The sequence below is a fragment of the Propithecus coquereli genome, unplaced genomic scaffold (genome assembly GCF_000956105.1).
Source record: "Propithecus coquereli isolate 6110/MARCELLA unplaced genomic scaffold, Pcoq_1.0 Scaffold156, whole genome shotgun sequence".
Lineage (NCBI taxonomy): Eukaryota > Metazoa > Chordata > Mammalia > Primates > Indriidae > Propithecus > Propithecus coquereli.
In genome coordinates this window covers 1,267,722-1,280,707 of record NW_012140080.1, presented here as the reverse complement: position 1 = coordinate 1,280,707, position 12,986 = coordinate 1,267,722, and the positions used below count along the sequence as shown (strand labels likewise).

The 12,986-nt window shown below is 34.3% G+C and overlaps 1 protein-coding gene across 1 annotated transcript in view; it reads right to left on the bottom strand.

Moving 5' to 3' along the window:
* Positions 1-12,986, bottom strand: part of MPP6 (membrane protein, palmitoylated 6 (MAGUK p55 subfamily member 6)) — a 107,723-nt gene that overhangs the window by 30,089 nt on the left and 64,648 nt on the right. Inside the window, exons 3-5 of the mRNA XM_012640684.1 lie at positions 12,524-12,676; positions 6,190-6,342; positions 5,307-5,534 (exon numbers count right to left, since the gene is read on the bottom strand). Of these exons, the coding sequence (XP_012496138.1) occupies positions 5,307-5,534; positions 6,190-6,342; positions 12,524-12,676 (534 nt within the window). The remainder of the gene's footprint in view (positions 1-5,306; positions 5,535-6,189; positions 6,343-12,523; positions 12,677-12,986) is intronic.

The following is a 12,986-nucleotide window of genomic DNA, read 5'->3' as shown; positions in this document are numbered from 1 at the left end:
AGAGAGACTGACAAGATGGCAAACAAGTCATCATCATTGCTAAGAGGTTCTCCATGACAATAGCTGAGATGATCAAGGGAGGAAGTTCTTTTTCCACAGATTTTCATAGCACGGACTTGGCTTACTTGGTTAAATATAGACACGTGCACATTTTGAGAATAGCTAGACTATCTGGTTAAAAAAGCTTTGATGGGCAATTCACATCCTATTTGGTAAATATCCATCTGAGGGCCATAAATTTAAGCCTCAGTTACTCAAATAAAAAAATTTTATTAAAAAATCTATTAACCTAGGCTGTTCAGAATAATATTAATCATAATTTTTAAATTTATATCACACTTGAGCCATTGGTTCATGCAAGGACTGCTTTTATTTAGTTAGTTTTAATACTATAATAAACAGCCACACACTTGCCACCCAAAACCAAAGCTAGAACCCTGGTTTCCCCAACCAATGCACCTTTCACCCTGAATCTTGTGTTTACAAATTCCTTGCTTTTCACTTTGCATATCGTTTTACTGCATCTATATTTATTCTTTAAAATTATGTATTTAGTTATTTTAAACTTAATAGTATCATGCTATCTGCATGTAATCTTTGGTGTTTACATGCTTGTTAACATGTTTCCAGCAATACATATGTAAGAAATTGTCCTAGGAAATTACTGCATCTTAATATATGTGAACATTCAACTCTAAAAGATATTACTAAACTTTTTTTCCCAATGTACTTACACCAACTTACACTGCCACCAGCAATGTAGAAGAGATGCTACAGATTCACAGCTATAATTTTTGTCAATTGAATGGTATACAATGGTATCTCACATAGTGATTTTTAACATTATCTTCATATGTTTACTGACCATGTCTCCTTTTACTTGATTTTTCTATGTAGAGTGAAACAGGAATACAATTTCAAATAGTATCCCCAAGAATAACTAATTTTCCCCCATTCATTGAATCGCTTCTCCTTTTCTCACTGAAAGACATATCTCATCATATATCAAAGTAACATATAGGTGTCGGTCTCTTTCTGAGCTCTCTAGTCCATTGATCATGCTGTCTGTTCCCACGCCAACACCACAACATCTTAATTCCTACACATTAATAATAAGCATCCAATTTGCAGTTGGGAACCTGTGGCCTCAAGGCCACATGTGGCCCTCCAGATTCCCAAGTATGGTCCTTTGACCAAATCCAAACTTCACATTACAAATCCCTTTATTAAAAGGATGTGTTCTGTAAAGTTTGGATTCAGTCAAAAGGCTAAGGATCCAGAAGGCAACATGTAGCCCCAAGGCTACACGTTCTCCACAAATCAAATTCTATGAAAAATCCTGTAGGAATTTTGATTGAAATTCCATTGAATCTGCAAGTAAATTTGAGGAAAACTGACATCTTCACAATATTTTCTTTCTGTCCATGAACTTGATATATTTGTTTGCTTAGATCTTCATTATAATTCTTTTGTGTAGAGGTCCTGAATTATATTAGATTTAGTCCTAGACATAAATATTGACATTCTTTGACTTTATTGTAAATGATGTCTTAGTTATGTTTCTAAATGTCTGCTGATAACATGTAGAAATAAAGTTGACTTTTGTATATTAATCTTATTTTCCAGTACCTTGCTAAACTCTATTATTTCTAATAATTTGAAGTTTTGGGTGAGTTTTCTATGCAAAAACTCCTATTTGTAAATAAGAAGTTTTATTTCCTCCTTTCTAAACCTTTTGCTTCTATAATTTATTTTTGTCATATTGTGCCTATGGAACCTTCAAGAAAATACTGAATAGAAGTGGTGCTAGTGAACATCCTCCTCTAGTTTCTATTTTTTTTTTTTTTTTTAACTATACAAAGACTTTATCTTTGTTTTAAATTACTTTCTGGCTTCTTTGGCTTAATTAATTACAAACAAATAATTGTATATAAGCAATAATTTAAAAGCAGCAGTGTCCTAGGGCCTTGGAATTTAAAATACTACGGATCTACATTTCATCATATATGTCCTAAACAAAAATTTTAACGGCAGTCAAAATTCTTGAAATTTTATTATTATTTTTTAGAAGTTGAATCAATTCAGTTTGTCTCATTGTGGGAAGCCTCATCAAAATTCTGAACAAGACTGCCTCCTCCCCAATAGCAAGTGGTACTTTTCCATCCAGCTTCTGCCAGTGTCCTTAAGTTGTTTTGACACCAAGCTGGTTTAAGATGCTGGGTGGCATTTCTGTCAGCTGCTTTGTCTCAGCTTGGCGGGTAATGGCGCAAGTGTTTGCTGCCAGGGATGTCTGAATGTTGAGACTATAAAAGTGGATCACCATTCCCTGGCTTGCAAACATACCTACCTCTTTAATATCAGAGATACTGCTTATTCATAATTTCAGAGAACTAAAGATTTTTATTATTTGTTGTAACAGGTAACGTTTGTTATATTATCTGAGGGCAGTTCCTTTTTAGCAATGCACAATTGTGCCTAAAGTTTGGCAAGTTTCTCTTGGTTTATGGTGGGTTCTTTCATTTTGTGGCACTCAAGAGATCTCAGGCAGACCAACTAAGAGTCCAGTCTCTGATTTTAAAGGGAAAGCTTCTGACATCCAACTATTCAGAATACTGTTTTTTCTATTTTTTTGTTTGTTTTTTTTTAAGATAAAGGAGGTCCCCTTCTGTTCCCAATTTACTAATCTTTAAAAAAAAATCATGAGTATGTATTGCATTTTTACCAAATTCTCTATTGAAGTTATTCTCTTTTAAACTGTTAATGTGTTTATTACATATACAGATTTTCTAATGTGAAACTCCCCTAGCATACCTGGGATAAATCCAATTGGACACATTGTATTATCTTTTGTATATACACAATTAAATTTGATTTACTACTGTTTTGTTGAGAATTTTTATATGTATATCCATAAGTGAAATAGACCTGTAATTTTTTTTTAACATTTTGGTGTCCTCATTCATGCTGGCCTCAAAGAATGAGCAAGAGAGAATTCCCATCAGTTTCACCTTAACAAATGGAATTACGAATAGCTTCTGGGAACCTAACTTGTATGTAAGTTGAAGAACTTCACAATTGGCTAAAGCTTCTAACTCACCTTAGTCTTTAAGTTTAAAAATATAGATCTTTATGTCCCATAAAAGATTTTGGACTTTTAGCAAGCACCTCAAATGATTCTGATAAAGATGATCTACTGACCATACTCTGAAAACACTGTCCTGGAAGGGAAAGTCCCCGGCTTCCCATCTGCTCTCACAGCAATCCAGACCTGAGACAGGCTCCGCAGCACTGCATGGTGGAGCTTCCAGCGAAAGACCTGAAGAGGCTAAATGCCTTTGCTTCCCCATAGCATCTCTTGGTAGGATGCCCATGGTTTGTGGACAGTCCTGGCTTATGCCTATTATTTCAACATAATGAATAACAGTTCCCCTTTTCATTTAAAAAAAAGTCTCAATTTGGATATGTCTTAGTACTCTTTTCTAAGTTTTCCTGTTACAGTCTCTTTTCTTGCTCATGGGAGGATGGGCCTCAGACTGACTCAGGCTTGTCTGACCTCTTCTCCGTTTCAATCCCCCCTCCCAGCTCTCAACGCCAAGTCAAAGCCAGAGTTTAAGAGGGTATGGAATGAGGAAAATTTATGCGTAAACAAAGGCTAAATATCCTTACATTTCATGGTATTCAGTTTACCAGGTACAAAATCTACAAAGGAATTTGGGCCAAAGCCCTAGCTATTGATACTACAAAAACTTATCTTGTCTGTAAAAGTCCACATAGCCATGGCGAACTGGAAGAATTCTGGAGTTTTGACCACAGAGGGGAAAAAAAAAATCTTCATATCGCAACACATTAATAATAAATAAATCTTAGATTTTACTCTTCCAATCTACTCAGGTCTAAGACAGGTCTCAAGATGTCACAAATGGAAATGTGCCAAATGAGGAATAAAGGTGGTCTGAGAGGTACTAGTAATACGAAATGTCTAAGTTCTAAAACCTTTTTTTTATTTTTTCACAATTCTTTCCCTTGAGGAACAGCTCTCTACTTTCATTTCAACCAAAGTTCATTACAAGCCTATTTATTTTGAGAAGTCCAATTTACATGCTGATATTCATGACTAAAGAATCTATCCTATCTTCCAAGGAACAGTTTAAAACAGGTATTCAGTGAATGTTATTTCAAAGAACTGTATGGAAATATAAAAACTAGGCTTTTAAACTCTCATATTAACAATATGAAAATAAGATACAATGGCAGTGTCTTATGTAAGAAAGCTTGTAATTTCACTCATACATCAATAAATTTCTGGAATAAAGCTATTAGAGGTATCTATTTCTATATTATGTAGGCTTGAAAACTCTCTCTTCAGTTTCAACACTCTTACCGTATTTTCAATTTTTCCTTTGAACTTTCTTTCTCTCTCTCTCTCTCTCATTCCATCATTGCCTCACCACCGGCGTCACGATAGCAATAGCAGCTGCCTGTTGAGCACCCACTGTGTGCCAGGTATGGCTATGGGGACTTTATATAATTAGCTTATTTAATCCTCACAATGATTTGAGAAAAGAAATATTATCCTTAACTATACAGATGAGAAAAATGAAGCATAGAGAAGGTAAGCTGATAAGTGGCAGTGCTGGTATTTGAACAGTCATCTTAACCATTCATTAGAGCTGTCGTTTACAAATCACCTCACACCTTCACAAATCTGCTACCTGGTTACGTGATCTCACCTCCCTTTTTTTTTGAAATCCACTCAACATAATGAAGTTAGATGATCTCTATCATCAAAACATTCCCCTGTTCAGTAATCTATTTTACCTAACTAAAATTAATTATAAAATACAGATCATATGTGTACAAACCAGGTGGCCAAGATTTTCTTCAATCTGTACCTATCCCTGTTTCTGGCCTCGTTCTTCGTTTAGCCCACCACATGAACACTAAGCTGGAAGTGATCTGGACTACTTTCTTATCCTCTCACAGGGCCTAAAACAATGCCTGGGACATAACAGCTGCCAGAAATGTTTGCTAGACTGGCTCTTCTGATAACACAGCTATGGGTTACCGTAATGCCAGAGTTCATGGTATTCACAAAGAAATTTTCTTACTACTTCCTTTATAATAGTAAGATAGTGTTAATTGTTTAAAAATTCAAAAACTCACCCATGACAAAATGACAATTCAGAAAAATTAAATCAGACAATTGTTTTTCTCTTTTCTTTAGCAAAATAATAGCAACTGGTGGTTATATGCAACAGTGTGAATAAAGAAGTATTCTTAATATTACCAAAAATTTTATTACTAACCTGTTGAGGAGTAATGGTATCTCTATAACTTGGTAAAATTTTTAGGGTGACACTTCCACTAATATTTTTCAGTAACTCTTGTAATTCCTTTGGATTGTTTCCAACCTCATGGCCATTAACTTCTTTAATGATATCCCCCACATGAAGTAGACCTTGTCGATCTATCATTCCTCCATGAAGAATTCTGGCGATTACCAGGTCGTTATTTTCAACTCTAAATGTTACACCCTTATAGGAATTAAGAAACAGAATTATCATTCATTTTATTTTATTAATATTAGGGATAAATACTTAAATATTCATGAACATATATAAGAAAATAATTCTAAAACTAGGTAAATGAATCGTTCTTACTTTTCCCATGTTCTCTCCTGTCTCAATATTTCAACCCCATTAAATTACGTGCAACTGTGGCAATATATACTACTCCCTGAAAAAGGACTTCAATGGTAAGGTTAACCCTGTTCTTATAGTCAGGATCCAGAAATAACAATTTTAGCAGGAAATAATAAACTTCACTACTTATAGAGCTCCACCATAGCTTCACTTTTTAATAACAACCTTCTTCCATGTTTTGATATTGTCATTAGTATTTCTTCAGAGAATAAAGGGCAGGAAGAGAAATTTTTGCTTCCCATTGGCATACTTCTAGCTTCTACTTCAGTTTAACTTTTCAATTTTGGTTTCATTTTGCAGGCTAAATCAAGTTGAGAGACCATCAGCTGTGTATTTATACACAGGCCAAAAAAGACTGATAATACAAACATGAATACAGTTTTCATAACAATACATTATGGAAAAGGAAAAAAGATGATAGAGTAGTGACTGAACCACAAATGATGTCATATTTCAGATTTAAGAAGGCACTAATTTATTTACTCACCAATGGCTCCCCAGCTCTTTTGTGAATACCAAGAATACGAATGGCATCTACTGGTAATAACTGATTATTGATAGAAGAATTATTCATTTCTGGGCTTGATGGAGGTGACTCATAACACTTTGATGCCACAATATCATGGGCCTCCAAGAGTGACTATAAGGAGTCAGAACAGCCTGTTAACTACTGATGAAATACGTTACTAAAAATAATTTGTTAGTTCATTATCCCAGTGGAGTACTAAAAATTTCCAAGGCACACATTATTAAATTCCCAAATATAAGTTGAAACAAATATATACAGAATCTTAATATAAAAACATATACTTTCACTTATCATCAAACAATATCATATTCCTTGTTTGATATGTGAAGAGACAGAGTTCAGTGACACTTTTTAAAGCGGCATGTTCACTGGAAACTGAACCTAGGTTTCTAAGTCTGGTGCAGTGAAGGCACTGGATTTCACTGCACCACTGTAATTATCCTCATTTGATGTTTATCATTAATTTCTATTTATTAAGGTATTATAAAAACCCAAATGACAGAAACCCTAATTTTCACCCTAATGTTGCTATGTAATATGACATACTTTTTACATGTATAAACTATTAAAGAGATGTTCAATAGAAAATGGTTAAATATCAGCATCTTGTATCAGTGACAGAAAATTTATATTAACAATAAAGGTTTTAGTCTACAAAAGAAATACTTTTTGAGGGGGAAAAAAAACAAGTCAGTAATGGTCCTGAATATAATGTATATTTTATCTCCTATATTCATTATGCATGTGATCAAAATCACAGATGACTTTGATCTAGCTTGCCAGGAATTTCTTGCATTTTTTTTTTTGCATATTTAAAAAGATTTTCGTTCTTTATCTTAAAGGAATAATTTTTTCCACAATTGTGAATAAAGCTAGGTTTAAAAAATAATTTTGGGTGGATTGAATACAAGTTCAAAAATAGTAAAACAACACAGAAAGAAGGGAGCAAATATCAACAGGTTTAGAATGGAAGTAATCAGGATATTGGCTTAATTGGTAATTTTTGGTCATTTCATGAAACCATTTGTAAGACTAGAGAAAAAGGAAACCATTTTAAGACTGGAGTTTTAAAAAAAACCACAAAAAAACCAACTCACAAATCTAAATCCATATGTAAGAATTCTTTCTATAAATGCTGAAAGTTACTCAAAAACTCTAACCCGGGCTGCTTGGTTTTCCATTCTATCCTCTCCTTAGGTAGTATTATTTACTCCTATGACTTGAACCACTGCTTACATAACAACTCCCAGTTTTATATCTACCGTCTAGAACTCTCATGTGCTTCAGGTTCATATACTAAAAATCTGTCTCAACTGTCCAAAGTCATGGCAATTTGAAAATTAAAATTAGTAAGGACTGTAGAGGATTGAAACACTGAATTAATGAAAAATCCATACATCCACAACGCTAAATAAAAAACAAAAGGACTGAAAAACTCATTTGTTACCATTTGAAACTGCTATTTTAAACAACTTTTTACTTTGAAAATCGGTAAAAGAAGTATCAAGCATATTCCTGCCTTTTCAGTAGAAAATGCATTATAGGATAACTAAATAATAATAGTCCAATTGATATGAAGCTTTACATTATAGAAGAATATCAGCTAATAAATGTAGAATGAGAGAACTGAAAAATGTCATTTTTGAAACCTCTAATGAAAATATTGATTTAGGCAAGGATTATTAATTTGTGTTCATCAGTAGGTAAATGGTTGATAGGAAACAGAATTTGTATTATGTCAGAATAATAACACACTAGATTACTTCCTAGTGGAGAGGATTTCAAAAAAAGAATTAGGCTGTCATCACTTTTAATCAAGGGACCCAATCTCAGAATCGATGCTGGGGGGCCAACCAGGTATTATATATCTTCTGAAGTGGTTTAATTCATGCTGCATCACATAAGATGCATTCTAACTCAACATAATTAACTTGAATCATCAACCTTTTAGACAGAAATTCTGTTTACAGGAAATAGAAGGAATAACTAAACACAACAGGGAAGCAACCAGACAAATCCAGGGACTGGGACGTTCTGCAGGACAACAGCCTAATCTCTTCAATAGATCAACACCATAATCCAGGGAGAAAGGGATGGTTCAACCAGACGCCACACATGGACCTAAGTTGGAAACTGATACGTGCAAACCATCTGTAAATAATATTTTGGTGTCAAATGGAGAAGTATGAATTTAGAACATGTATTACATGAGATGGAAGTTCACTGAAATGGAAAGGTAGAAATCAACGATGGAAGAAAAAGGTAAGTTAAAAATAGCTTCTGCAAAATGATCTCAAATCAGTAAAAAAAATTATATATGTACATTTGTGCATAGAGAAATATGGAGGAATATAGACTAAGATGCTACAGTAGTGATCTGGGTAGTTAGAAGGCAATGTCTTAATTTTTGCATTTTTGCGTGCTGGTATTTTAAAATTTTATGTATTCACTTAACTTCATATAACTTATATATTTCTTAAATTTTAAATATTTATTAAAAATATACAGCATGCCTGAAAGCTCCACCCAGATGTTTCTGAGGTATCACAAACTTAACATGGCCAGTTACTTTCAAATAAATATGTCCAAAACAGTCTCCCCCAGAATATTCCTTACCTCAGTGAATGGCCATCAATTGTGAGAAACTGCGTTCTTATCAACTTTCCACATCTCCCTTTTGCAACTATCATGTGTAGCCAATCACCAAGTCCTCTTGATTTTACTCCTTAAGACTTGAAAATCCTCACATTTCTCACTATTTTGCCATCACCTTTCTTGCCTTTGTACTTAACCATCTTGCTCCACAATCTGACCTTTCCCTGGTTAATACCCAGCCCATCCCACCCCACCAGGTTTCCTACTGTTCTCAGGATAAAGTACAAAGACCTTAGTATGCCAACTGGTCCTTACATATAGGTATCTCTGACATGTGTCCATTTTTTTGTACCTAAGACACCAATTTATGTAGGAACCATATCACTATAAATATTCACATTTTACAGTAACATTATTGCAGAGTCACACAAAGTCTCTGGCTAAGAGCAAGCAAGGGATGGTACCATTTGATTTTCTGTGCTGAGATTTGTGGTGGAAAGCAGGTAATGCTTTATTCTTCTATCCCAGCGCCATTCCTTCTCCACTAAAATGCAACGTCCCCATCATAAATCAAGTTACCATTTATAGCTCGATATATTTCTGGGGTTTCTATTCTCTTCAGTAAGTCTATTTTTCTAACATTGCCCCAATACCACGCTGTTTTAATTATTACAGACTTATAAGAAATTTTTCCCGCCCTTTTTCTTCTGAAATGGACTATCCTTTGTTAAACTGATTCCCTGGTACAGGCTGATGCTGAAATTGCACTTATTTCTCTACCCATGGAGAGTATGTTATGTAATAGTTTCTATCCTAACACAAGCTCTCTTTTGTTCCACAGTCATTGACTGAGCCCCAATCTTGAACAGCAATACTAAAAAGTGTGTATTACTGGGCCCAAGGAGGGGAAACAGAATGGTAGTAAGGAAGAAAAAATCCATTATCACAGCGGGAAAAATGTAGTCTCTAGTACGTGGTCTGAGGGTAAACCAGGGTTGATGTTTTCTTTAATTGCACAAAGGAAAATTGCATTTCTGGGTCAGTGTACATTCACGTAGTGTCTATACCAGGGGTGGGGAAGCTGCAGTCTTAAGGACACATGTGGCCTTCTAGGACCTTCTAGGTCCTTAAGTGCGGCCTTTTGACTGAATCCAGATTTTACAGAACAAATTCTTTTATTTTTATTAATACATTTTTGTTCATCTTTTATATTTTTTAAATGAACGTATTTAAAATACCAAAGAATAAAATAAGTTTCAGTGAAATAATCCTCCCAGATCGACTGGCACAATGAAAGCATTAGTAAGCCATGAGGGCTAAATTGATGGCTGCTATGCTCATGATTTGATTCTAACTTCCCCTGCCTGACTGGCACCACTAGCACATGAGGCTGGTTAGTAAGAGTTTATGGGGGTTGAGTACACCAGTCTGTTATCAGCTTTTGACAATGGTAGACTATGTTTCTGTTTGAAGTGGAATTTGTGAATAGATGCACAGCTTGACAGTATTTTTAAATTTGTCTGCCTAACAGCCCATCATGTCAAAGAAAACCAAGAGAACACTGAAGGAAGAAAGTACACTTTTTAATGAGGATTGGGAATTGCAATATTATCTTGTTTCTGCTAAAGATAAGATGATTTGCTTGCTTTGCGATACTGCAATGTCAACATTAAAGAAATTCAAAGCTCATCAGCATTAGAACACTCATAAGGACCACAAATATTTTAAATTAGAGGGAGAGGTGTGAAAGGTTGTATTGCAGAAATTCAAAGATGAAAAGCAAAAGCAAAAACAATTCTTTTAAGCAGTAATAAGACCTGGAAATAATGCCACTGGAGCAACTTATAAATTAGCTCATATACATGTGAAAAAAGGGAAGCCATTTAGTGATGTAGAAATTGTGAAAGAATGCATTGTCAAAGCTGTGGGATACTTACACCCTTATAACGTTTCAAAGTACAAACAACTGCCTCTTTCAAGGAGAACCATAATGATCCACAGCATGCATTAGCCTTCAACTTAACAGAACAACTTCATGCAATACTTCAAAAGGAAAATATATTATTCAATCACTTTGGATGAATCAACTCATACTAGTGACTCAATACAGGTTTTATACTTCATTCGCATCATATCAGAAGATTTTCTTTCCTGTGAAGAGTTACTTGCTTTGGGCACTCTGGGGAACAGAACAGGAGGAAGAGATATCTTCAGCAACTTTCAAGATAAATGTTGTGAAGTTGGACTGAATTTAGTAAATCCAATGAGCATATGTACACATGGTGCACCTTCCATGACAGGAAAACATGAAGGGTTTATTGCACAGATAATAAAAGTATGAACGGATCCAGATGCTCTCATTTGTTTTCATTGTATCTTACATCAGCAAAATCTCTGTGCTAAAGCTACTATTTTAAGTGAGACTTTGCAACAAGTTACAAGTATTGTTAACTATATTCATGCAAATGTAACATGGCACCCTCATCAGTTATGTAACATTAACGTTGACCAATGAGGTATTCAGTGTGGATTTGCCGTATTGTTCTAAAGGGCATTGGGTATGGCAGGGACAGGTGTTAGCCAAAATTTTATCTCTGCAAGAACAGATAAATTTTATGAAGAACAGAATCAGCAATGTGAATTATTGAAAGAAGATTTCTATAGGAAGGAGGCATTTCTGTGTGGTATTATGTCAAATCAAAATGACTTGAATGTTTCTTTACAAGGTAAAACTAAGTCTTTATACGATATGTGGCAAAAAATCCAAGCATTTTGGAAAAATCTACCTTTTTTCAAAACATTTCTTTGGAAGGAAATTTCAGATGACCATATTACCCTGTTAGCAAAGGTCACTGATGAGGATGACATATGTGAATCATTTGAAGGATACGTAGATGTTATAGACCTATTAATTAATACAACAAAAGTTTTACTGACTTTGAGAATCATGACATCACACTCAAATTAGCATTTCAGTCTCGCCTAGTTGATATCACCAAGGCACCTAAAGAACTACAGATAGAATTGACTGAGTATTCAGTGGATTACGTTCTAAAGTCATTGATTGATGCTAAGAAAGATCCAATTGAAATATGGAAAAATGCAGTAGAATACCCATGCCTTCAGCAACATGCTTTCTTGCTTTTCAACTGCTTACTGCTGAGACTCTACATTCTCCTACCTAATCCAAATCAAGACACCCTTAAGGTCACAAATGACTGATATCCATCTAGAAGATGAACTGAAACTGTGGACCTCCATGCTGCAACCAAATATTCAAACGCTTTTTAACAAAAAGCAGACACAACAAAGTCATTAAAAGGTTAGTTAACTTTAAAATTAACAAATAGTTTTCATTTTTTGAAATTATTAATAAGTACACAGTGGTTAGACTTTTATAAAATAATGTACATTTTTAAGTATATCTAATTGAAGTTTCTTGAATGGGTCCTTATTTGATTACGGCTAAATTAATGTGGAATTCCAAACATTAAAAGATTCCCCACTCCTGGTCTATAGTTATATGTGTATATTTATGTATTCTCAGCATATCAGGATATTAAAATACTTAAGTTGGAATTTACATACCAAATATGGTCCTAAATAATCTTTGGAAAAAAAAATCACCTTAAACTGGAACTTAACTACAAAAGAGAATACTTTAGAGGAATGCAGGGAAGTGATAGGGAAAGGTTACCTGGAAGTGAGGCTCTTTGAGTATAGCAACTAGTTCTGCCACATTTTCATCCACATTTATTAGAGGAGTGATATCTTCAAGAATTTCATTGACTAATTCCAAGTTATTATCACTGACAGCTTCTAGTTTTGAATCTTCTAGCTTCTCATGAGCCTGAAAAGACAACAGTGCATTTAAGTAATAACACTTGTTTGTTTTGCTCCAGACCGTGGTTTATTTCTTATTTCTTTTTCATAAAGTTATAAAAGATATTACTTGGAAGTTTGAGGCAAGGAAACCAAATTTAATCTTTCAATCAGAAGCAATATATAGATTTTATGGAAAGTGTACCATGTAATTATAAATCTTGGCCTCTATTTCTATTCTAAAAAGCATGAAAAACTCATTTTTGTAACTAAACCATGAAAAAACTGAAGAAACCAGATAACTATTTTAAAAATGTATTATAGTCCCTATACACCAA